This window comes from Hylobates moloch, unplaced genomic scaffold (genome assembly GCF_009828535.3).
Source record: "Hylobates moloch isolate HMO894 unplaced genomic scaffold, HMol_V3 SCAFFOLD_3, whole genome shotgun sequence".
NCBI classification, from domain to species: domain Eukaryota; kingdom Metazoa; phylum Chordata; class Mammalia; order Primates; family Hylobatidae; genus Hylobates; species Hylobates moloch.
Window position 1 is genome coordinate 31,821,363 of NW_026652278.1, and position 26,337 is coordinate 31,847,699.

At 42.4% G+C, this 26,337-nt stretch overlaps 1 protein-coding gene across 3 annotated transcripts in view; it reads left to right on the top strand.

Annotated features, from left to right (window-relative positions):
- OGA (O-GlcNAcase) overlaps nucleotides 1-26,337 on the top strand; it is a 36,373-nt gene continuing 10,036 nt past the window's right edge. Inside the window, exons 1-12 of one of the 3 annotated variants that reach the window (XM_058436070.1) lie at nucleotides 1-320; nucleotides 1,026-1,298; nucleotides 5,521-5,572; nucleotides 6,000-6,097; nucleotides 8,776-8,906; nucleotides 11,163-11,334; nucleotides 13,235-13,333; nucleotides 15,390-15,674; nucleotides 19,335-19,493; nucleotides 20,282-20,895; nucleotides 21,590-21,764; nucleotides 25,724-25,809. In XM_058436070.1, the coding sequence (XP_058292053.1) occupies nucleotides 1,100-1,298; nucleotides 5,521-5,572; nucleotides 6,000-6,097; nucleotides 8,776-8,906; nucleotides 11,163-11,334; nucleotides 13,235-13,333; nucleotides 15,390-15,674; nucleotides 19,335-19,493; nucleotides 20,282-20,895; nucleotides 21,590-21,764; nucleotides 25,724-25,809 (2,070 nt within the window). In that variant the 5' untranslated portion in view covers nucleotides 1-320; nucleotides 1,026-1,099. Of the gene's footprint in view, nucleotides 321-676; nucleotides 1,299-5,520; nucleotides 5,573-5,999; nucleotides 6,098-8,775; nucleotides 8,907-11,162; nucleotides 11,335-13,234; nucleotides 13,334-15,389; nucleotides 15,675-19,334; nucleotides 19,494-20,281; nucleotides 20,896-21,589; nucleotides 21,765-25,723; nucleotides 25,810-26,337 lie in introns of those variants that run through there. The other 2 variants (XM_032179549.2, XM_032179551.2) reach the window with 2 other exon arrangements.

Here is a 26,337-nt window from a genome sequence, read left to right on the forward strand (position 1 = left end):
CTCCCCAAAGGAGTGAGTATCACCTGTTCTGAGCTCCGAAGTTCTTGGGGACACCTTGTGGGAACTGCGTGTGTGGTGGCTTGTCTCCACCACCGTACTGTGAGCTCATAGTGTTCCTAGAGCCCAGCACGAGGCAAGCTCTATAGATGTCTACTGAATGAAGGAATGAACGAATGATTACATTTTAAATGGGATTAGGGGAAAATGATTCAAGGCAGAGGGGTGAGCTGAGCTCCTTGGAATGGTGTCTTTACCGAACCAAGCCTGGGTCAGGCAGATGTAATGAGCCCACCTATTACAAGAATCTCCATACAAAGTAGGTCAGTTCTTTCCTATCTCTTTAAGAACGAGAGGTCGCGGCTCCGCGCCTGCGCACTGAGAGAGTAAACACCTCTCCTTTTCACCTTCCCCCTTACTCCCTATTGCCCCAACCGGCCGCAGCCTCCTCCCATACTCCCCTCCTTGGGGGCGGGTAATGGTCCGTCCCAGGGTGCCAGGCTTGTTCCGGAGGGTGGCAAGCAGAAGTGGTACATTCCACTGCCTTCATTACCGTCTGCTTTTCGCGTCTCCTGTTCTATTTCCCCCTACCTAAAGAAGCTTAATAGGCTAGCCCCAAAGAAGGCGGGGGAACCGGGCGGAGGGGACCGGTCTGAGCCGGTCTGCAGCGCAAGCGCAGTGCGGATAAACAGGAAGCGGGCGGTGGAGGCAGCAGCAGAGGAAGAGCTCGGGGCTTCGAGGGGGAACAGCAGAAGAGCTAAGATTATCGGGAGGGCAGCAGAGGCAGAGAACGAGGACAGGACCCTTGGCCGTCTTCTTCCAGGGAACGAGAGGTCACAGCCTCGCTCTCCGCTTAGGCTTCTGGCGCCCCAGCTTAAAGCTGAGGCTGCGGCTGACAAAGGGCTCGCGCCGGTGCCGCCGCCCTTCTCATCCGGGCATTCGGGTCCCTGCGGAGAGGGAGGGGGAAGGGCAGAGGGGGAGGGGAAGGAGCCGGAGGGGCGCACACTTGGAGCTGAAGCCCTCTCCAGGGCTCCGGGCCGGTGGCCCAACGGACGGAGGTCGAGGAGGACCCGCAGAGGTGGCGGCGGCCGGGAGCAGGAGGATGGTGCAGAAGGAGAGTCAAGCGACGTTGGAGGACCGGGAGAGCGAGCTCAGCTCCAACCCTGCCGCCTCTGCGGGGGCATCGCTGGAGCCGCAGGCAGCTCCGGCACCCGGAGAAGACAACCCTGCCGGGGCTGGGGGAGCGGCGGTGGCCGGGGCTGCAGGAGGGGCTCGGCGGTTCCTGTGCGGTGTGGTGGAAGGTGAGCGCCCTCCTTCCCGCCCCGCCTTGGCACTAACACGTTCTGTCCTCGGGAGGAGGGTGGTGGCGGGGATTTTGGAGACTCTAAAAGGCCGGAAAGCCTCTGGGTCTGACATGTGGCCCTCCTAAAGCGAGGGGAGAGACGAGATGTTGGGCGAATCTCCTTGCACGTCCTTAGACGGCGTCGAATTCCCCCCCTGGCCACTCAGAAGTCTGACCCCACCCGTCTTGGGCTTGGAGCCAGGCCACCTCCTAAGGAGGCGGTGGTTAGGAGCCTGGTGTTCTGTTAGCCTCTGAGTTCTACTTCTTTGTACCTTGGGATCTTACTCCCTAGGGTTGTCTGCGTTCCAGTGAAAAAATGTGTGTAGTGCTTCTGTCACCACCCTTTGTGGAAAATCGACCCACACTAACGTGCTTGTACTTCTGGAGTGAAGAGAAGCACGGTTGGCCTATAGTATTTCAAGTTCCACTTTGCTTAGATTATTTTTGTTGCTTCCGCCCACCCCCGCAAAAATTCATTTGCAACTTAGAAAATTGCCCTCATTCCCAGCTACTGTACTTTGCTCTCGAGGGATGAAGCTTTGGCTTTAATCACAGATTCTCAAAGTATCTGAGATGCGTAATTTGAATTTAGTGACCGCAGAAGTGGCTTTAAAAATGCCCTTCTCGCCGTTTTTCCCATTTACAGTCGAAAAGAACGATGGACTTTTTGGTAGTGAGGGAAAATTACCAGATGCTTGTTTCACAGTTTCTGGATAAGAATGGACACCTTGCAGCTCTGTAGAGGCACGAATCAGTTACATTATTGGTCTTCCCGCTGTTACAGCATATATTTGAATTTTCTGAAGTATTTTGGCCGACTCAGAGTTTCCTAGATGTCTGTTTTATATCTCTCTGGTATGTAATGGCGTGGATAAGGGTAAAAAATATATACATTTAAAAAACCAAAAATATATGGAAAATGGATTGCTCTCGAGGTTGAGAACATCAGCTTTTCTATTTTTTTCACCATATAAATTAGAGTATTCTTTCGAAAAATGGGTGGTGGTTATGGTACAGACCATAACAGGCTACTTTGCTGCTACAGTAAGGCATGAAAGAGTTCAGCGAAGTTAACTGTCGTGCAGAATTTGGGGGACTACAGAATGGAAAACTGCTATATAGTGTTCATCAAGAATGATTGCATTGTGTGACTTATATCGATGTATTTATTGGCTTGAGTGCAGGGAGATTTTAGAAAAAGAATCTGGTTTTTGTTATCAAAGATCTTAGGGTGGGGATGAGAGAGTGCTGGGAAATTTCGGAGCTAGACTGGAATGAGTCTAAGGAAACTCGCCAGTCCATTATACCTTCAGTTATAAAAGGAGAAAACTCATTTGGTTTAAATTGGTTTGTTTAGTATTAAAAGGCTATTCTTCCTATTTAAAGAACAGAGTTGTCTGCCGTTCTCTCGTTTATTCCTCCTCCCTCCCGTGCCCTTGTATATTTTAGTGACTGAGCACCTGAGCCAGCACTGATTTTTTGTGTGTTTTGTTTTTGTTTTTGTTTTTGTTTTGGGAGACGGAGTCTCGCTCTGTCGCCCAGGCTGGAGTGCAGTGGCGTGATCGCGGCTCACTGCAATCTCCGCCTCCCGGGTTCAAGCAATTCTCCTCCTTCACCCTCCCAAGTAGCTTAGACTACAGACGCAGGCCCGGCTAATTTTTTGTATGTTAGTAGAACAGGTTTCACCGTGTTGCCTAGGCTGGTTTCCACCTCCGGAGCTCAGTCAGTCCGCCCGCCTTGGTCTCCCAAAGTGCTAAGATTACAGGCATGAACTACCGCGCCTGGCCTTTTTTTTTGTTTTTTTTTTTTTTCCACTTTTTGATACCTCTTGGTTGGCACCAGCCGTAAAATGAATGAGCATAGAAATACTATAGTTACTGCTAGGATTTTTTTGTTTTCTTTCCATCGCAAAACTTTCTTGGTTTTTAACTCACATTAACAGCATTGCTTCCTCTTTGTGGTGCCAGTCAACCGAAACCATGAACCTGACTCTCAAAAGAGCCAAGGTAGGGTTTCTAAAGATTAAAATGTTGAAGCTAGACATTTGAAAAGTCTTTTTTATATTGGAGCAACTCTGAAAAGATGTTTAATGCCTGCTCGTTAAAAAAAAATGATAATGCTAAGTGCCGTAGGGATGCTAAAGACTTGTGTAGGTCTGCCTGATCAAGAATATTTTATATTGGCTGGGCGCAGTGGCTCACGCCTGTAATCCCAGCACTTTGGGAGGCCGAGGCGGGCGGATCACGAGGTCAGGAGATCGAGACTAGCCTGGCCAACATGGCGAAACCCTGCCTCTACTAAAAATAGAAAAAATTAGCCGGGCGTGGTGGCGGGCTCCTGTAATCCCAGCTACTCGGGAGGCCGAGACAGGAGGCGTAGTTGCAGGCCGGGAGTTGGAGGCGTAGGTTACATAGAGCCGAGATCGTGCCACTGCACTCCAGCCTGGGCGACAGAGTGAGATTCCGCCTGAGGAAAAAAAAAATATTTTGTCACTTGTAAGAGGCTAACATTAGATTGTCCAGATGAAAGTGCTACAGTTTTATACATTGGTATATAATGAATTTTAATTTGGTCTGTCATTGTCCTTTTTGTGGTGCAGAGGAGTCATTCTGCCTAGAGGTTGGAGCTAAAATACATTGCAGAAATTTCTGTTCTAGACTAGTCTCTTATGTAGACTGTGTGGGTTTATGTAGAACATTTTGTGTTCAGAATGCTTTTATTAACCACCTTCATGGTACTCTTGAGAGGCTGTCCTTATCTCTTACTGATGATTAGACTGAGACAACTGGAAAGTAAAGGTTAGACAAGATGTAAAGTGTGTGGTTTGAGCTGTGATGAGCACATTAGGGAGTTCCAGATACCAGTTTGATGCTTATTCAACAATTTAGGTCATCGGTCTGCAGGTTTGTTTTCTGCAGTGTGTGTAACTAGTATTTTGTCCTCTTAAAGGATACTCTGGGGCAGGTCACATTCTTGAGTTTTCTTTGTTTATTCTTTTCCATTTAGGACCAGAAGTAACATTCTCGAATTTTCATTTGTTCAGATCATTGCTCTGTAATTAAGAGTGCTTGAGAGTTTGTTGTTTGGGTCAGTTAGGCTGTTGAATTTCTTGGGGAATGTGGTTTCAGGCATTTTTTTGGTCCCTTTGATTATGTCATTGTATCGGGACCTTTTTTTGAGAGAGAGAGTTTTGCTCTTCACCCAGGCTGGAATGCAGTGGAGCAGATCTTGGCTCACTGCAACCTCCGCCTCCTGGGTTCAAGCAGTTCTCCTGCCCTAGCCTCCCAAGTAGCTGGAATTCCAGTCCTGGGCAGGAACTTTTTTTTAAAAAAATGAGCACGATCATAAAATTAAGTCAAGATTCTTTCATAATCCTATCTCTGATTTTTTTTGACTGCTTTACGTGTTTATCTCCCCTTACCCTTTTGTTGTTATTGTTGTTGTTGTTGTTGTTGTTGTTTGAGATGGAGTCTTGCTCTGTTGCCCAGGCTGGAGTGCAGTGGCGCAGTCTCGGCTCACTGCGAGTTCATCTCCCAGGTTCAAGTGATTGTTGTTTCTCAGCCTCTCAAATAGCTGGGATTACAGGCATTTGCCACCATACCTGGCTAATTTTTGTATTTTTAGTAGAGACATGGTTTCACCATGTTGGCCAGGCTGGGTCTGGAACTTCTGACCTCAAGTGATCTACCTGCCTCAGCCTCCCAAAGTGCTGGGATTACAGGCGTGGGTCACCTCACCCGGCCTCCCCTCACCCTTTCTAAAGCAGTTTTACTATCATTCTAGGAAGTGATTGTTACTGTTGGCAGCTTGTATTACACTGCTGCCCTTCCCCATTGTAAGATTGAGATCTCTTAAAAAATTGGATTTAAATATATTTGGCCTTTATCAACAGTAAAAAGATGATAGATGTTTGTTTTAAAATAACTATCACCTAAGTAACTAATGTCATGGTAGAAAAAATAAGAAAATTTACCTAAGCAAAAATGGAATAAAAGTCACCTTGTAATGTCACCACCCAAAGATAAAGGAACCTTAGTATTTTATTAAATATCCTTCCGATTTGGTGTATTTTACGCTTTTTACAAAGTAGGATTGTATTGTATGTTTTGTAACTTGCTTTTCTCAATAAAGCTTACCACATTTTAAAACTGAATATAATTTCATTCTTACTTTGAATCTAGGATTTTATGGAAGACCTTGGGTTATGGAACAGAGAAAAGAACTCTTTAGAAGGTAAATCTTCATTATATGAAGGAGAGAGGAGAATCTTAAACTCTTAACATTTTCTTTTGTTTGAAGAAATACTAACAGTGAATAGCCTAGGTGCATTTTGGTGGTTTCTCAATTGCAGAAGTTATTTTACCTTGGTCCCTTATTTCTTCACCTAGGCCTTTGGTTTTCAAACTTTTCCTGGGGAGCTGAATAGGTTTTGGGCTTCACCTTACCCAGAGCTGTTGTGTTTTTTAAGAGTGTTTTATATGTTGGCGTACATTGTAATACTTAATTTTTTTAAATTCTACTGATTACAAAAAGGTTAAAAGCTACTGTCGTAGAATATTAGCTTTGTATGAGATGGAGATGCTCCAAGAAGAGGGAAATGGAGATTGACAGCCTATAAATGTTGCCTGTTTATACATATGTAATTTTCTTTCTTCTTAAGGCTCCAGAAATGGGAATTAAATACATACTTGTATGCCCCAAAAGATGACTACAAACATAGGATGTTTTGGCGAGAGATGTATTCAGTGGAGGAAGCTGGTAATCTTTTTCTTTTTAATCCGTAAATTCAGAATCTGTGAAGAAAACAGTTATATTTTAAATGTAGTTGTACAAGAATTTTATGACATATTTTATTTTTATTTTGTAGGTAGTTTCCTTTTCTCCTATCTGGTAACTATTCAGTTAGCTGAGATTGAAAGAGTGCTCTGCGCTAGCAAGTTCATGACCATACGTGTGATATCATGGGCGTGCTAGGCTGACTCCATCTGTTCTGTGGTCATAAATTGTGCTGCTTACTTCTGCCAGTGGACTAAACAGTGGGCCACTGGGCAAAGAAGTGCTGGAGCTGGGCTAGGCCCAGGGCAAGGCAAGTGAGGCACATACTTTGGGTGCAAATTTTAAGGGACCTCCAAAAAGTAATCAAGATAAATAACATTTTATGCAATATTTTTTAAAAAACCAAAATTAATGCAGAAATTCATGATGGACACAATGCTAAAATTTTAGGTAAAGACAGGATCAGCACTACTGATTGTTCCTTTTGCTTCAGGCTCTAGTATGGCTTGGCCTTGTCAACAGTTACAGGTCCTTAAACCCTAGTCCAGGAAAGCGGGAAGCCATTAATAGGCTGTCTTTGGGTTTTGTTTTGTTTTGTTTTTTTGAGACAGAGTCTTGCTCTGTCCCCCAGGCTGGAGTGCAGTGGTGCGATCTTGGCTAACTGCAACCTCAGCCCCCCGAGTTCAAGAGATTCTGCTGCTTCAGCCTCTCAAGTAGCTGGGATTACAGGCTTGAGCTCCTGTGCCCGGCTGGCCTGCTATGAGTATACTTATGTTGAGTTGGTTACATAAAATTGATAAAAAGTTAGTAGTATAGCATTGAACTACCAAATTAGAGAGGTGCTTTTGTTTGGGAACTTGTAAATGGTGAAACATTTTTGTACTTGAAATTAAATGGTATACGCGTATAGCTAACAAGATATTTGGTTACAGAGCCTAGCCAAGGCATGGTAGGCTGAAAGTTTTCTTGAATTACAAAGAAGCAATTACAACTTATCCCATCTCCATCTAGTGTTGTGGTTTACTATTCTGTTTAAGTGTGCCTTCAACTTAATTACTTTCTGGTGGTGCTGGTAATGAAACGTAATGTGATCAATAATCAAAATAGAGTAAAAATGACTATCTTGAGATACTACTGAAAATTATTCAAAAATATGTCTTACGGTATATAGTAGTAGTATTTAAGTTGATTTAGGAAAATTGTAAATTAATAATTTTAAAAGCTTAAAATCTATAATTAATGTTTTTCCCATAGATAGAAACGGGTCAAGATTGTTAAGGCCATGACTTAACTCTGGTTCTTTTTCTTTTTCTTTTTTTGGAGACAGTGTTTATCACTTTGTTACCCAGGCTGGAGTGCAGTGACTCACTGCAATTTTGATCTCCTGGGCTCAAGCAATCCTCCCGCCTCAGCCCCCCAAGTAGCTGAGACTGCAAGCGCAGGTCACCACGCCTAGCTAATTTTTGTATATTTTGTAGAGAGAGGGGTTTGCCTTGTTGCCTGTGCTGGTCTCAAACTCCTGAACTCAAGCAGTCAACTTGCCGTGACCTCTCAAAGTACTGGGATTACAGGCGTGATTCTTTTTGAGATGGAGTCTTGCTGTGTGGTCCATGCTGGAGTGCAGTGGTGCGATCTTGGCTCACTGCAACCTCTGCCTCCAGGGTTCAAGCAATTCTCCTGCCTCAGCCTCCCTAGTAGTTGGGATTACAAGTATGCGCCACCACGCCTGGCTAATTTTTGTATTTTTAGTAGAGATGGGGTTTCACAGTGTTGGCCAGGCTGGTCTCAAACTCCTGACCTCACGCAGTCCTCCTGCCTGGCCTCCCAAAATCCTGGGGTTACAGGCATGAGCCATTGGGCCCGGCCTACCCTGATTCTTAAGAAAGCATTTTCTTTCTTTCATATTATAAAGTAGTTATGCTTAGGTTTATTTAGTTAGGAATTCCAGTTGTTCAGAGATGGCAAAAAAAAAAAAAAAGCAAGATCCAGTACCGTGGCTCATTCCTGCAATCCCAACACTGTAAGAGGCTAAGGCAGGCAGATCACTTGAGGCCAGGAGTTTGAGACCAGCCTGGGCAATATGGCAAAACCCCATCTCTACTAAACAAAAATTAGCCGGATATGCTTGTAATCCCAGCTACTCAGGAGGCAGAGGTTGCAGTGAGTCAGGATTGTGCCACTGCACTCCAGCCTTGGGCAACAGAGCAAGACTCTCAAAATAAAAAAGCAGCGGCTGCATTTTATGCCTTTCAAATGCTGCAGGAAATAGAAATGGCTTAAGTTCAGTAAGAGAATTGACAATTAATTCAGTGTTTTTGAGAAATGGTAATGAAAGGGAGGAAAATGTTTATTGATTTTAGCCTGTTCCCCTAAAAGGATAAGAAACTACTTGGAAGTGAAAAAGAAGGGCCTCTTATTTTCTGTTGTTCAGATTTCAAAGGTGTGAAAACTATTCTTTTTCCCTTACTGTGACATTAAATCACTTCAGGCTTGTACCATTTTGTATGGCCTGTTGTTAAGTTGGACATGACAATTTGTAAAATGTGAGGATCTTTTCCTTTCTTGTAAGTTAGAAGAAATAACCTCTTCAGTTAAACCTTCAGTGAAGGTTCTTTTAGTTTTCTGTTCTGCTTTCTAAAAACATGGACTCTGTTCTTTAGAGCAACTTATGACTCTCATCTCTGCTGCACGAGAATATGAGATAGAGTTCATCTATGCGATCTCACCTGGATTGGATATCACTTTTTCTAACCCCAAGGAAGTATCCACATTGAAACGTAAATTGGACCAGGTAACTCCTTACTTTTTATTCATTTTTCCTGACTATGTACTTGAAACTAGAAGTTTACTCAGTTGCTTTTATGATGTTGAAAGGAAATCAAATTCCTATTTCTTTGTTTTCTTTTTTTGTTTGTTTGTTTTGTGTTTTGAGACAGAGTCTTGCTCTGTCGCCAGACTGGAGTGCAGTGGCACAATCTCGGCTCACTGCAACCTCTTCCGCCTCCCGGGTTCAAGTAATTCTTCTGCCTCAGCTTCCCGAGTAGCTGGGATATAGGTGCCTGCCATCACGCCCGGCTAATTTTTGTATTTTTAGTAGAGATGGGGCCTTCACCATGCCAGCCAGGCTGGTCTCAAACTCCTGACCTCATGATCTTCCCAAAGTGCTGGGATTACAGGCGTGAGTTGCCATGCCTGGTCTTTTCTTTGTTTCTGTAAGAATTTTTTTACTTTGAATGCTTTTTTTTTTTTTTTTTGGAGACAGAGTCTTGCCCTGTTGCCTGGAGTGCAGTGGCCCAATCTCTGCTCACTGCAACCTCCACCTCCCAAGTTCAAGCGATTCTCGTGCCTCAGCCTCCTGAGTAGCTATTACAGGCACACCACCATGCCTGGCTAATTTTTTTATTTTTAGTAGAGAAAGAGTTTTGCCACGTTGGCCAGGCTGGTCTCGAACTCCTAACTTTAGGTGATCCACCCACCTCAGCCTCCCAAAGTGCCGAGATTACAGTCGTGTGCCACTGCACCCAGCCTTGAATCCTTCTGATGGAGGAATATTTTCCAAATTAAGTAAAAAGAGCTTTATTGGAGGTACTAGTTCTTCTCAAATTTCAGTTTGCGTAAGAACTGCCTTAAAAGAATGATTAGAAGTGAAGCTTAAAAGAATGCTGACTACTGGAGTTTATTTCCCAAATGGATAAGGTGGGGACTGGGAATCTAGGTGATTGGTGGTCAAGAACCACATTTTGAGAAATCATATATATCCTAGGCTGCTTGGCTTGAATTTACAACTGAGATTTTAGAAACAGGGTTTTACCTATTAGACATTAGTTTCTTCAATTATATGGACAAAGAGATATCTGGAAATGGCTAGTTTCTCAAGATGAGAAGACAAACAGACTAGGTGAACCTAATTGATTGTAAAGTCTGCTTAATGTAAAAGCTGCACATTGTATAAGGCTAATGTAAAAGGCTTCCATTTTCCTTTTTTTTGAAACTGAGTCTTGCTGTGTTGCCCAGGCTGGAGCACAGTGGCGCAATCTCAGCTCATTGCAACCTCCGCCTCCTGGGTTCAAGCAATTCTCTGGGCTCAGCCTCCTGAGTAACTGGGATTACAGGTGTGTGCTACCACGCCTGGCTAATTTTTTTGTATTTTTAGTAGAGTCAAGGTTTCACCATGTTGGCCAGACTGGTCTCGAACTCCTAACCTCATGATTTCCCCGCCTCGGCCTCCCAAAGTGCTGGGATTACAAGCGTGAGCCACTGCGCCCGCCCCCATTTTTCTGTTTTTTTAGTTTGCTGGTTTTTCTATATACATGTCTTATTTCTTTAGGCAAAGATTTATATGAGTGGCATTAAAATATCTGGTAAAAAATTTAAGGCAGTGGAAATTTTCATGAATGAACTTATTTTACTATTTGATAAAACTCTATTCTCTCTGATTCATACCTGGTTAGGTTTATCTGCAAAGGGATCAGTGTGCCTTTTAGGACTAGGACACAGCCTGGCTTTTTCATGTCTTAAGGTTACTTACTCATGTTTCTGTATTTTTCTGACTGTTGGGTCTTCTACAATCAGCAGCCCATGAGTTAGGAGGCTAGGCCACTTTGTTGGATCATATTGTTATATAAGTTGAGTATCCCTAATTCAGAAATCTGAAATGCTCCAAAATATGAAACTTTTTGAGCTCCATAAAATTCAAAGGAACTGCTCATTGGAGCATTTCAGATTTTGGATTTTCAGGTTAGGGATGCTGAATATAATACAGATATTCCAAAATCCAGGAAAAAAAAAGAAATCAAAATCCAAAACATTTTTGGTCCCAAGCATTTCAGATAAGGAATACTCAACCTGTAGTGCATTCAAACCCAAATGAGAAATGGGTCCCAAAACTATTTAACTTAAAATTTTTTAATTGAAAATGTAAAAACAATAATCTGTCTTTGAACATTCTAGTAAGGAAAATATTGGATTTTAAGTGTAACTATTAACTCTATAATGTTTGGAATTCTTGATTTTTTTTACTCTTGATTCTTTTTTTTTTTTCTCCTAGGTTTCTCAGTTTGGGTGCAGATCATTTGCTTTGCTTTTTGATGATATAGACCATAATATGTGTGCAGCAGACAAAGAGGTATTCAGTTCTTTTGCTCATGCCCAGGTCTCCATCACAAATGAAATCTATCAGTACCTAGGAGAGCCAGAAACTTTCCTCTTCTGTCCCACAGGTATTGTATATAATGGCTTTACATTTAACTAGTCGTCTTGGAATATATAACTTATAAAGGACCATAGGCCCCATTCTCTCTCCACTTCCCTCCTCCCTTGGTGTGTAAAAGTAGGAATCTTTTTTTTAGAAGACATTTTTCAAGATCCTAAATTGGAGAAATTTTAGGAACTAATAAATGACAACTGACTAGGCAGAAGATTTTTATGTATTTTTTAGTACTGGAAGTATATGAACATTACATTGTCAGTATTAAAAGAGGGATAGTCTTGAAATGGAAACTGGAGAAAAACCAAGTTACATTGCTTTTACCTTAGTCACTTCTCATTTCCTCCTACTTGTCCCCTTTTTCTGCCCATGCAGATCTGTCCCTTTTTGCACTCCTCCCACTTCCATCTGGGCTCTTATTTCAGGTAGTCAGCATAGAAAGCTTAACAGTTTTTCCCCTTTTCCTTTCTTTCTGCCCCTCTGGTTTCTTTCATTGAAAATATTTTAGTCTCTTAGTTGCTTCTCAAAATTCAACTTACAAGAAGTTTTCCCAACACTTCCCTGTTCAGGAAGAATTTTAGACTAAATTATTTAACTTTCTTTGTACTGTGAGCTGAGAACCTTATTTTAGTTGAGTACTACATTAGTATCCAAAAGTTTTAAGCTTATACTGGGAATTAATTAGCTGCAAGTTACAGTTTAAGTTGCAGTTGAGTACTAATAGCCATTGGTGTATGCCTTTAAAAATTTTTTTAATTTTATTTTATTTTTATTTTTTTAATATTTATTTATTTATTTATTTTTTGAGACAGAGTCTTGCTCTGTCACCCAGGCTGGAATGCTGGAGTGCAGCGGCGCGATCTCAGCTCACTGCAAGCTCCACCTCCCAGGTTCACGCCGTTCTCCTGCCTCAGCCTCTCTGAGTAGCTGGGATTACAGGTGCCCGCCACCACTCCTGGCTAATTTTTTATATTTTTGGTAGAGATGGGGTTTCACCGTGGTCTCAATCTCCTGACCTCGTGATCCGCCCGCCTCAGCCTCCCAAAGTGCTGGGATTACAAGCGTGAGCCACCGCGCCCAGCCTAATTTTACTTTTAAATTTGTATTATTTATTTAGAGACCGGGTTATAAAACTGGCTAATTTTTATATTTTTGGTAGAGACTGGGTTTAGCCATATTGCCCAGGCTAGTCTCGAACTCTTGGGCTCAAGTGATCCACCCACTTCAGCCTCCCAAAATGCTGGGATTGCAGGTGTGAGCCACTGTGCCCAGCTGCCACTGGCATATTCTTGTATTAGTTCTATTATGATATTATCAATTCATTCTGTTTGGCGTTTAATTGTAACTGAGAAAAGTAGGCAATTCAGAATTCTGTAGAAAATGCTACAGTTCTTGTTTTTTTAGTAAACTTGTATTTCTAGTAACTGTAGTGTCGTAAGAATTGATCTGTACTACTGTTGGAGGAAAAATATCAGATTTTATGAATTTCTTAAGTGAACTGCCCACTTTAGTTCCTTGTAGGAGGCCTTTCATCATTTGGATGAAAATCATTTAGAATTGGCAGACATTTTTTCCACATTCAAAAACCCATGAGCCTTTTGGGAGGTCGAGGCAGGCGGATTGCCTGAGCTCAGGAGTTTGCGACCAGCCTGGGCAACATGGTAAAACCCTGTCTCTACTAAAATACAAAAAAAATTAGCCGGGCGTGGCAGCGTGCGCCTGTAGTCCCAGCTACTTGGGAGGCTGAGGCAGGAGAATTGCTTGAGCCCAGGAGGCGGAGGTTGCAGTGAGTGGAGATTGCGCCACTGCAGTCTAGACTGGGCTTCGAGTGAGACTCCGTCTCAAAGAAAACAAACAAACAAAACCCATGAGCATTTTATTTCTGACTTTTTTACTTTTCTCCCTACATTTAGAATATTGTGGCACTTTTTGTTATCCAAATGTGTCTCAGTCTCCATATTTAAGGACTGTGGGTGAAAAGCTTCTACCTGGAATTGAAGTGCTTTGGACAGGTAAGTCTTAAAAGATTTATACAGTCAAACTTGAATTAACTAGGACTTAGAGAAATTGCTTGTTGTTGTTGAGTACTTTTTTTTTTTTTTTTGAGACGGAGTCTCGCTCTGTCGCCCAGGATGGAGTCCAGGGGAACAATTTCAGCTCACTGCAAGCTCCACCTCCCGGGTTCACACCATTCTCCTGCCTCAGCCTCCCGAGTAGCAGGGACTACAGGCGCCTGCCACCACGCCTGGCTAGTTTCTTGTATTTTTAGTAGAGACAGGGTTTCACCATGTTAGCCAGGATGGTCTCGATCTCCTGACCTTGTGATCCACCCGCCTCAGCCTCCCAAAGTGCTGGGGTTACAGGCGTGAGCCACCGCGCCCAGCCTTTTTTTTTTTTTTTTTTTTTTCTTTTTTTTTTTTTTTTTTTTGAGACGGAGCTTTGCTCTTGTTGCCCAGGCTGGAGTGCAATGACACAGTCTCAGCTCACTGCAAACTCCGCCTCCCGGGTTCAAGCGATTCTCCTGACTCAGCCTCCCAAGTAGCTGGGATTACAGGCACACACCACCACGCCCAGCTAATTTTTGCATTTGTAGTAGAGACAGGGTTTCTCCATGTTAGCCAGGCTGGTCTCAAACTCTCGACCTCAGGTGATCTGCCCGCTTCAGCCTCCCAAAGTGCTGGGATTACACATGTGACCCACTGCACCTGGCCCAGAGAACTTGTTAAAATACGCTTTCTTTTACAAAGTTTACATATTCTCTTAATATAAAAAAACATATATCATGGTTGGGGAGCCTGAGGGGGGACCCTGAGGTGGAAGACCCCAGGAGTTCAAGACCAGCTTAGACAACATAGGGAGACTGTGCAAAAAATAAAAAACTTAGCCAGGTGGGGTGGTGCACGCCTGTAGTCCCAGCTACTTAGGGGGCTGAGGTGGAAGGATCACTTGAGCCCGGGAGGTAGAGGCTGCAGTGAGCTGTGATCATGCCACTGCACTCCAGCCTGAGCAACAGAATGAGACCCTGTCTCAAAAAAAATTCAGTTAATAAATAATAAAGATTTATAGGGAACTGGGCCAAAGGGTATTGATCCCAACCCTAAGCAGCTTTAGGAAACTCTTCTATTTTATGAAATGAAAAAAATAAAGCTCAGTAAAAGACATGTTGTTGTGTTTTCAAAAGAAAAATTGTGGCTGGGTGCAGTGGTTCGTGCCTGTAATCCCAGTGCTGTAGGAGGCTTGAGTTGAGGTAGGAGGATCGCTTGAGGCCAGGAGTTTAAGATTAGCCTGGGCAACATAGCAAGCCCTTATCTGTACAAAAAAATTTTAAATTACTGTGAGATGGTGGGGCACACCTGTAGTCCCAGCTACTTGGGAGGCTGAGGTGAGAGGATTGCTTGAGCTCAGGAGCTCAAGGCTGCAGTGAGCTATGATTACTCCATTGCACTTCAGCCTTGGTAACAGAAGAGACCCTGTCTCAGAAAAAGAAAAGTTGTTATAAAATGTACATGCAAGGGGCCAGGCGCAGTGGCTCACGCCTGTAATCCCAGCACTTCGGGAGGCCGAGGCAGGCAGATGACGGGGTGAGGAGATCAAGACCATCGTGGCTAACACGGTGAAACCCCATCTCTACTAAAAAATACAAAAAATTAGCCAGGTGCGGTGGAGGGTGCCTGTAGTCCCAGCTACTCAGGAGGCTGAGGCAGGAGAATGGTGTGAACCCAGGAGGCGGAGCTTGCAGTGAGCCGAGATTGCACCACTGTACTCCAGCCTGGGTGACAGAGCGAGACTCTGTCTCAGAAAAAAAAAAAAAAAAGTACATGTAAGGAAAACACAATAGAAAGTTATATACGCAGTATATTTTAAAGAACCATGATTCTTTTTTTAAATATATTTTTTAATTTAAAATTTAAAAATAGGGTCTCGCTATGTTGCCCAGGCTGGTCCGAACTCCTGGGCTCAAATGATCTGCCCACCTCGGCCTCCCAAAGTGCTGGGATTACAGGTATGAGCCAATGCATCTGGCCAAGAACCATGATTCTTTTAACAAACGGTTGTCGTTATTTCTAGGTCCCAAAGTTGTTTCTAAAGAAATTCCAGTAGAGTCCATTGAAGAGGTTTCTAAGATTATTAAGAGAGCTCCAGTAATCTGGGATAACATTCATGCTAACGATTATGATCAGAAGAGACTGTTTCTGGGCCCGTACAAAGGAAGATCCACAGAACTCATCCCACGGTTAAAAGGAGTCCTCACTAATCCAAATTGTGAATTTGAAGCCAACTATGTTGCTATCCACACCCTTGCCACCTGGTACAAATCAAACATGAATGGAGTGAGAAAAGATGTAGTGATGAGTAAGTAGCCTGTACTTGACCCTTCACCTTGGGAGGGAGAGCTGGGGTTAACTAGAGCTAGTGGAAAGTATGCATTCCTTTGTCATCACAACTTAAATAGTTTTATTTATTTTTTAAAAAACGTATTTTGTTTTACTAAGAAGGAAACAAAACCAAGTGGTTTTATTACGGTATGCTGTTTCATTCTGTTGATGAAAGATGTGTATGATAGAAGAAAGGTCGAATGTCTTTGGACAAGTCACTTAACCTCTTCCCTTAGTTTTTTTGTTTTTGTTTTTTTTTGTTTTTTTAAGTATGATTCAGAAGCGGCGTGGTGGCTCGCTTATAATCCCAGGAACTGCACTCCAGCCTGGACAAACAGATGACAACCCTATCAAATAAATAAAAATAAAATATGATTAAGTCTTTGAAGTCTGAGTACTAGAGGAGACAGTCTTTAAGTGTTTCCATTATCTCTAGAATCATTGGATAAAATGTATTTTCAGGCAATTTTATTGAAAAGGATATTTTAGATGACTAGATACTCTTAATCTGAGTCACTTAGATCATTTAGATTCAGCTTACATTTATCTTTTATGGAACATACTCTTTTTTTTTTTTTTTGGAGATGGAGTTTTGCTCCATCGCCCAGGCTGGAGTACAGTGGTGCAATCTCAGCTCACTGCAACCTCTGCTTCCCAGGTTCAAGCGATTCTCCAGCCTCAGCCTCCCAAGTAGCTGGGATTGCAGGCACACCCGGCTGTTTTTTTTTTTTTTATTTTTTTTTTTTAAGTAGAGACTGGGTTTCACCATGTTGGCCAGACTGGTCTCGAACTCCTGACCTTAGGTGATCCACCCGCCTCGGCCTCCCAGAGTGCTGAGATTACAGGCATGAGCCACCCTGCCTGGCCAAATGGAATATAGTCTTATTTTAGACATTGGCTTACTAATTTTTAATTTATGAAAAATCTCTAATTAATAGAGTTCTAAGTAAGGTGCTTGATAATTGTTTATTTACATTTAAATAATCTATCATGTGGCAGATGCATGTTCATGGGCACTGAGATGGCAAGAATAAAGTAGTTTTTTTTTTTTGTTTTTTCTTTTTGAGATGGAGTCTGGCTCTTGTTGCCCAGGCTGGAGTGCAGTGGCATGATCTCAGCTCACTGCAACCTCCGCCTCCCAGGTTCAAGTGATTCTCCTGCCTCAGCCTCCTGAGTAGCTGGGATTACAAGCATGCGCCACCATGCCTGGCTAATTTTGTATTTTTAGTAGAGACAGGGTTTCTCCATGTTGGTGAGGCTGGTCTTGAACTCCTGACCTCAGGTGATCCGCCCGCCTGGGCCTCCCGACGTGCTGGGATTATAGGCGTGAGCCACCGCGCCCAGCCATTCCTACTTTGGAGAAACAGTCTAGTGTTGGGTAAGGCTTATAGGCAATTGTACTATAGTGTGATAAGTGTTGTAATAGTTTAATTTATAAAGTGCTGTGTGAACACGGGAGAGAGTGATTATTTTTGCTGAGATTTTACAGACTTTTAAGCTGGATCAAAGTATGAGGAGAGTTTGCTGGGCGTTAAAGGTTTGTGGGCTGGAGGTGAAAAACACTGAACACTGAAACATTTTTTTTTTTCTTTGAGAGAGAGTCTCACTCTGTTGCCCAGGCTGGAGTGCAGTGGCGCGATCTTGGCTTATTGCAACCTCTGCCTCCCTGGTTCAAGCGATTCTCCGGCCTCAGCCTCCTGAGTAGCTGAGATTACTGGCGCGCACCACCCCGTCCGGCTGATTTTTACACTTTTAGTAGAGACAGGGTTTCACCACGTTGGTCAGGCTGGTCTCGAACTCTTGACCTGGTGATCTGCCTGCCTCTACCTCCCAGGGTTCTGGGATTACAGGTGTGAGCCACTGTGCCCAGCCTGAACACTGAACTTTTGAAGTTCCCTGAATTTTGGCCCATTTTGGCTACTGAAGTATCATGATAGTATGTAGTAATATTAATAGTTGTGGTCTATTTCTCAGTTCCATACCTCTGCTTTGAATTGTTTATTGAATTAATGTCTCCCTTTTGTTTGGCTCAGTCATTGTCATCCTCCTGCCCTCAATAACAAACAAAAATTGGGAATATAATTTAAATGCTGTCAGTGTACATGGCACTTAACTCCTACATCTTTTAAGGCAGAGCATGGAACATATTAAGGGTGGCAGACACTATCCAAACCTGGGACATATGTAGGAAATATTAAGGAAAGCTAAGAATAGAGAGTTTTTAAGTACAGAACCAAAGAATTCAGACTTAATTTTCTCTACCACTATCCTGGCTCAGAGCTTTGTTGCCTTATGTGTGCTAATTTGTGGGTCTCTGTTGATTATCTCTTCTTTTTTTTTTTTGAGATGGGATCTTGCTCTTATTGCCCAGGCTGGAGTGCAATGGCCCGATCTCAGCTCACTGCAACCTCTGACGCCTGGGTTCAAGCAGTTCTCCTGCCTCAGCCTCCCGAGTAGCTGGGATTACAGGTGCCTGCCACCACGTCTGGCTAATTTTTTGTATTTTTAGTAGAGATGGGGTTTTACCATGTTGGCCAGGCTAGTCTCAAACTGCAGACCTCAGGTGATTTGCCCACCTCAGCCTCCCAAAGTGCTGAGATGACAGGCATGAGCCACCGTGCCTGGCCTCTTCTTTTTCCCTCAGTGCCTTTATTAATGAAGTTACGGTCGGGTGTAGTGGCTCACGCTTGTAATCCCAGCACTTTGGGAGGCCCAGGTGGGCGGATCACAAGGTCGAGTTCGAGACCAGTCTGGCCAACATGGTGAAACCCCATCTTTACAAATAATAGAAAAATTAGCCAGGTATGGTGGCATGCACCTGTAGTCCCCAGCTACTCGGGAATCTAAGGTGGGAGAATCGCTTGAACCTGTGAGGTGGAGGTTGTAGTGAGCCAAGATCCTGCCACTGCACTCCAGCCTGGGTGACACGGTGAGACTCCATCTCAAAAAAAAAAAAAAAAAAAAAAAAAAAGCTGGGTGCGGTGGCTCACACCTGTAATCTCAGCATTTTGGGAGGCTGAAGCGGGAGGATGACGAGGTCAGGAGATCGAGAACATCCTGGCTAACACGGTGAAACCCCGTCTCTTCTAAAAATACAAAAAATTAGCCGGGCGTAGTGGCGGATGCCTGTAGTCCCAGCTACTCAGGAGGCTGAGGCAGGAGAAAGGCGTGAACCCGGGAGGCGGAGCTTGCAGTGAGCCGAGATCGTGCCACTGCACTCCAGCCTGGGCGACAGAGCGAGACTTCATCTCAAAAAAAAAAAAAAAAGAAGTTACAAGGCCCTGAAGGCTATGCAATGTTTTCTTCATATGAAAAGCATGGTACTTTTGACCTTGACTTCCCAATAATTAGTACTCAGTGGAAATTTCAGATTGACTCTTCCACTGATACTAAAATTTATATTTCTTATTTCAGTTGAGATTTTACATTTAGCATTGCATTTAGGTTACTACCCTATATGAAATGGTTCGGTGAAGGATCTTGCTTTTATTTGCATTTTTATGTTTAAGGTTTGTTCTCATTCTAGTTCTTTGTTTCTGTGGTTATACTGTGACAACTAGTTGCATTTATTCTTCTCGCTTGTCAGAAGGCTTTTGTAATCAAAACTATTTTTGTGCTCTTTTTTTATTTTTTGCAGCTGACAGTGAAGATAGTACTGTATCCATCCAGATAAAATTAGAAAATGAAGGCAGTGATGAAGATATTGAAACTGATGTACTCTACAGTCCACAGATGGCTCTAAAGCTAGCATTAACAGAATGGTTGCAAGAGTTTGGTGTGCCTCATCAATACAGCAGTGAGTTTGGCCATTCTTTGTTAAGGGGGTTAGATCACATAGTTGAGTCATAAAGTAAAGAACACTCTCCCGGGCACAGTGGCTCACACCTGTAATCTCAGCACTTTGGGAGGCCGAGGCAGGCGGATCACCTGAGGTCAGGAGTTTGAGACCAGCCTGGCCAACATAGTGAAACGTTGTCCTTACTAAAAATACAAAGATTAGCCGGGCGTGGTGGCATGCGCCTGTCATCCCACCTACTTCTTGGGAGGCTGAGGCAGGACAGTCGCCTCAACCTGGGAGGCAGAGGTTGCAGTGAGCGAAGATCGCGTCTACTGTACTCCAGCCTGGGTGACAGAGCGAGACTCTGTCTCAAAAAAAAGAACACTGTCATGTGCCTTACCTTATGCCCACTAAGCAAAGTGAAATTAAATGAAATTGGGGGATCTAGAGAATAAGGATTTTTAAATCTTACTTTTGGTCTTAAATATTAGCTTTTATTTTGATGGAATGCTAATTTCTCTTAACATATTTTTTGAAGTAATTAAAGGGTTTTTAGATAGAAATTTTCAAAAGAAAATGTAATAGTAGATGTTGGCATGTTTATTACCTCCCAACCCCCTTCCATTCCTGCATCCCTAGTAGTATAGAGAAATCTCATTTTTCTTAGAGGTCACATTAATTTGGATCTAAAATTGAGGTTCCACTTAACAAATATGATAAAGCATCTTTCTGAATCTAATGTGTTCTGTCTCTAATTCTGATTATCTCTATGACCATTTTATTTATACATTTATTTATTTTTGTAGGTAGGCAAGTTGCACACAGTGGAGCTAAAGCAAGTGTAGTTGATGGGACTCCTTTAGTTGCAGCACCCTCTTTAAATGCCACAACCGTAGTAACAACAGTTTATCAGGAGCCCATTATGAGCCAGGGAGCAGCCTTGAGTGGTGAGCCTACTACTCTGACCAAGGAAGAAGAAAAGAAACAGCCTGATGAAGAACCCATGGACATGGTAGTGGAAAAACAAGAAGAAACGGACCACAAGAATGACAATCAAATACTGAGTGAAATTGTTGAAGCAAAAATGGCAGAGGAATTGAAACCAATGGACACTGATAAAGAGAGCATAGCTGAATCAAAATCCCCAGAGATGTCCATGCAAGAAGATTGTATTAGTGACATTGCCCCCATGCAAACTGATGAACAGACAAACAAGGAGCAGTTTGTGCCAGGTCCAAATGAAAAACCTTTGTACACTGCGGAACCAGTGACCCTGGAGGATTTGCAGTTACTTGCTGATCTATTCTACCTTCCTTATGAGCATGGACCCAAAGGAGCACAGATGTTACGGGAATTTCAATGGCTTCGAGCAAATAGTAGTGTTGTCAGTGTCAATTGCAAAGGAAAAGACTCTGAAAAAGTGAGTATGTTTAATGTACCTGCTGCTGAAGCCTGGGTGGTTCCTCATACTGGTAATGTGGAGAAGGTTCTTAAATGAGTACACTGTAACTGACAGAAAATTGACCATGTTTTAGAATATGTTCTTTAGGCCGGGTATGATGGCTCATGCCTGTAATCCCAGAACTTTGGGAGGCAGAGGCGGGCAGATCACCTGAGGTCAGGAGTTTGAGATCAGCCTGGCCAACATGGTGAAACCCCATCTCTACTAAAAATACAAAAATTAGCTGGGCGTGGTGGCGGGCACCTGTAATCCCAGCTACTCAGGAGGCTGAGGCAAGAGAATCGCTTGAACCTGGGAGGCGGAGTTTGCAGTGAGCTGAGATCGTGCCATTGTACTCCAGCCTGGGTGACGAGAGGGAAACTGTCTGAAAACAACAACAACAACAACAACAAAAGTATGTTCTTTACAGTGGATGTGGACTCTGCTAAATCTGGTACCTTCAGTTTCATGGTTTTCCCTTCTAGTTAAGAATGAGGAAAGGTCAGTGTTATCTTAGGAATATTTGTCAGTTTGGGGAGACACAAAATGATAACTTTAATGGTTAAGATAAGTTGCCAGTACCTGACAACATAAGCAGCTTAATGTGTAACTGTGTCTCAGATTATTTTGTTAAGCCTGCAATTTTTTGAGTCTTTTTATTGATCTTCAATAGATTGAAGAATGGCGGTCACGAGCAGCCAAGTTTGAAGAGATGTGTGGACTAGTGATGGGAATGTTCACTCGGCTCTCCAATTGTGCCAACAGGACAATCCTTTATGACATGTACTCCTATGTTTGGGATATCAAGAGTATAATGTCTATGGTGAAGTCTTTTGTACAGTGGTTAGGTAGGTGCACCAGGAATAATCTCTTCTCCTCAAATATATTGTCCCTTTAAAAAAATTATCCCACAGGGAGAAAAACATTGAGGGAATTGGCACGTTTCCAAGTCTTTTCAATTCGTTGCCTAGGTTTCTTTCAAAAGTAGGCATTATTGAAGACTTGAGATGCAAGTCTTAGTAAATACATCAAGCACATTAATTTTTCTCCCTTGGGCTAATTCAGTATAAGTATCTTAAAAATATGTTAGAAAGTACTGACTTTAACTTGCTCTGACTGAATGCTTTCTGGATGGAACCCTGTATACCATTTTTATCTGATTTGGAGATGAGACACTATGAAATGTGACTCCATAAGCTTTCTGCTGCTTGCTGTGTCTTGATAACATTAATGCTATGTTTAACAGAACAATTGCTGAAATGACCTAAGGGGCCTGGCAAGAGGAAACCATCCTCCCAGCCCTGTGCGCATGCGAGCTTTAGTGTAAGGCTATTCTGGTGCTATTCAGTATTATTTCACGTGGCTTTTTCTTTATCCTTCTACCAAGTATTGGTTTTTACCAGGGGATAGAAATTGTAGTCCCCTAAACATCTCTGCTACATTAAATGGACTTTTGTATGTCTCCTTTGAACACTGATGTTTTTTTTTTTTTTTTAATTGTCAAACTTGGTAAAAAGCACCAGCATGGCCAAGTTTCTCTAGGGACTTCATTTCATTTTCAGGTTTTCAATCCAGCTATAAGGAATATGTAATGGACTTACATACAGCACACAGCAGGCAGCAAGGCTGACTGACATGTCATAGTTTTCATAGTAGTCACAAATACTATGACGGGTTTCATGGTCTTGGTTGTGAAATAGATATCTGAAACACCGTGAGCTTAGAATAGAAAGTAGTAGTGAGATTTTCCACTTTCTGCCTGTATACCTTTGAGCTCTTAAATATTAAAAAAAAAAAAAAAGTTTCCCTGTGATACAACTAATTAGCTGCTAAAAGTAAAGTCTCTGTTAATTTGAAAATATATAACTTCTTTTGTATTGCTGTATATAACAGGTAGAAGAGAGTATTTTGACCTCATGTTAAAAGGCTCTGTATAGCTTCGGGCGCGGTTGCTCACCCCTGTAATCCCAGCGCTCTTGGTGGCTGAGGTGGGCGGATCACTTGAGGTCAGGAGTTCGAGACCAGCCTGGCCAACATGGTGAAACCCTGTCTCTACTAAAAAAATACAAAAATTAGCTAGGCGTGGTGGCGCATGCCTGTAATCCCAGCTACTTGAGAGGCTGAGGCAGGAGAATTGCTTGAACTCAGGAGGCAGAGATTGCAGTGAGCTGAGATCACACCACTGCACTCCAGCCTGGGCGACAGAGGGAGAGTCTATCTCAAAAAAAAAAATAAATAAATAAATAAATAAATAAAGGAAATATTGGCTGCACGCAGCGGCTCAAACCTGTAGTCCCAGCACTTAGGGAGGCCGAGGCGGGCAGACCACGAGGTCAGGAGTTTGAGACCAGCCTGGCCAATATGGTGAAACCCCATCTCTACTAAAAATACAAAAATTAGCTGGGCGTGGTGGCACGTGCCTGTAGTCCCAGCTGTTGGGTAGGCTGAGGCAGAAGAATCACTTGAACCCAGGAGATGGAGGTTGCAGTGAGCCGAGATCGTGTCACTGCACTCCAGCCTGGGTGACAGAGCGAGACTTCATCTTGTGGGGCGGTGGGGGGAGGCTCTGTATAGCTCCTGTACATGGGAGACATCTACCCTTAGGCTCCAGAGACCTCACTATTGGTTGCTAGATGACAACATTTGCCTTCCAGGTTTCTGCTCAGGTTCTTAGAATTAATTCTTACAGAGATTTAAACAAGTTTCTAAGGCCCTTAGGAATTTTGAACCTGAAATCTGGATTATTGAGCTTGAAATGTATTACAGAAAACATTTGATATTCAGTTTTTAATATAAGAATTATTAAAAGTTAAATTCTTGATTATACACAGTATTGTTTCTTTCTCTTCTCAGAGTTTATCTCTGCACTAAGCATTTATGGTGGTAGCTTTCCAAAATTATATAGATACCTCTTACACAATCCCAAGCTCTTATAGCAAGCTTGTCCAACCTGTGGCTCAACACAAGTTTGTAAACTTTCTTAAAACATTGTGAGTTTATTTTTTATTTTTTTTAAGCTCATCAGCTATCATTAGTGTATTTTATGTGTGGCCCAAGACAGTTCTTCCAATGTGGCCCAGGGAAGCCAAAAGATTGGACACCCCTTATAACATTTTAGAAGTTTTAAATAATTATCTTCGTATCCACATAGCTTTACAAAAGCTCACGACAGGGAGAGTATTTTCTTGGTTCTGTAGTAATTTCAGGAGTTTACTGACTGGAACCCTTCCTTTTCCTCCTTTCTCCAGTCCAGCTGGCATTCAGTCCTTTAAACAATGTGGCTATGCAGTACTTTTGATTACTAATGACTTCTATTATCTTCTTCCCCATTGTGTACAGATGGGAGAATCCTCAGCACAAGTGTCTACTACTATTGGATGGACAGCGGCAGATGTTCACAGCGCGTCATGATTAATTAGTTTAAATTGCAAGGTTCTATCTGTGAGGTAGCTCAGGTAGATTTAAGGGCGGTAGACATGAACTGAAGTCACGTTTGCGCAGCGACTGAGGCATTAACCATGTTTTCATTTACACAGCTCTTCGTACATGCAGCTTTTTATTGTAATAGTTGGAAGTGCTAGTTATGTTGTAGTCTCAAAGTAGGCGGTAGGGGAAATTGGCTGATCTTAAAGTTTGAGAGGTACAGTTTTTTTCCTGCAGTGTAAATTACACTGAGTTACGGAATGGGACAGGTTCTCTTATAGTCTAAATTTTGACCGTTTCATATTTATTTTACAAATACTACATTTTATGTTTTTTAAAAGTACCCCTACCCTTGAAAAATGACAAACCAGATACAATCTCTTAATGGGCCTGAATTGTAAACAAAAAATTGGTTTGCTTTGGGACTGTCTGACTAGCACACTATATCTTGTACTGATGAGACTGTTAACTTGAACAGGAGGTAGAATGCTGTCTTCCAATGGAAAAGAACTATATTGCGCTGCTTTATCTTGTCAGAAGACTAGGCAAGTGATTTTGATTTGGCCTCCAAACATTTGCCTTTATGTCTTACTGTTAGCTAGCGTTATTGCCTATTAAGTTAAGTTACCTGGTGACCTTAAATAGTGACTTCTGTATTCCATGTGTATGTTCAGTGTATTGCAAAGATTATAATGGCTGGTCAGAGGAACCAGATACTGTCATACTTTTCAGAAAAGTATATTTAGCTTTGGGCAAAATAACATCAATTGGCTCTCCTTAGTTCTCAGAATCCGTCAGACTGGTATTATTAGCCAAGTCTGATTTTGAATTGTTGTTGTCCAAAAAAGTTTTTCTCATTATGTTTCATTTTGTCAACTTAATTTCTTGTATTTTATTCTACTGACCTTAGTTTTCTGACAAGATTAATCCTCCTCCCCCGCCCTTTTCCCTTACCTGTACCCTTCCTCAAAATGTAAAATGTGACTTCAGACAGGTTTAATTCCTTCATGGGCTGTGATAATAAAGTGTCTAATTATCAGTCATATTAGTTACTGTAATTTTATGACAGAGCAAGCAGCTAGCTTGATTTGTATAATATCTAGGGGATATATAAAGTTGACCCAGACAAACTTGGGACTTACTTTCCTTCCAGTAATTAAAGAGTAGAACTGATAATACTGATTATTCATTAATTGGAAGAACATTAGTATTGAAATGCCATTACCATTTTTAAAAATAATAATTATTATCATAGCCTTGCCCTGAAACCCTGATGATTGTTAGAGAGCTATTTCCACGAAGTGTTTGTCAGTTTGTTGGACATTTGAGACCCCAGGAAATCCCCTTTCTCGTAACGTTCTCCGCTTGGATCTGATCTCAACAGGGTGTCGTAGTCATTCTTCAGCACAATTCTTAATTGGAGACCAAGAACCCTGGGCCTTTAGAGGTGGTCTAGCAGGAGAGTTCCAGGTATCAATATGAATTCACAACTGAATTGACATTTTCTTTGTTTTATGAGAAACCTTATGTTGCGCATCAGATGGCTGGAAGGATTGGTCTGCCGAAGGCTTTCTAGTCCCAAATTCAATTTAGTTGACATAGCTGGATTTTTAAATCAAATTTTCCTCCTCTTTCACAGTAATTTCTGAAGGAGATGCTGCCAATCCCCCCCGCGCCTGCGAAGCGCAGCGGCTCTAGGTATACACTTCACATTGTTTCTTTGCAGGTCGCACAGCATTTTAATCTGCGCCCGCAATGCACAATGCGCGCATGCTTGTCTGCCAGTGGAAACTCCATGAACAAAAAATAGTAATTATGCAAATAAATGGTGAAAGAGCTTTTGGATATTTATCCAATTATTTTATAAATATAATGTGCTTGAAAGAATTGTCCATTGCTGAAAATATGAACAAAATATGAAGTTTTTTTGCTGCTGGAATTTGTTCATGGACTTTCTAGGTGCTCTACTTTTCTCCCCCCAACAGGTGCTCTGCTGCG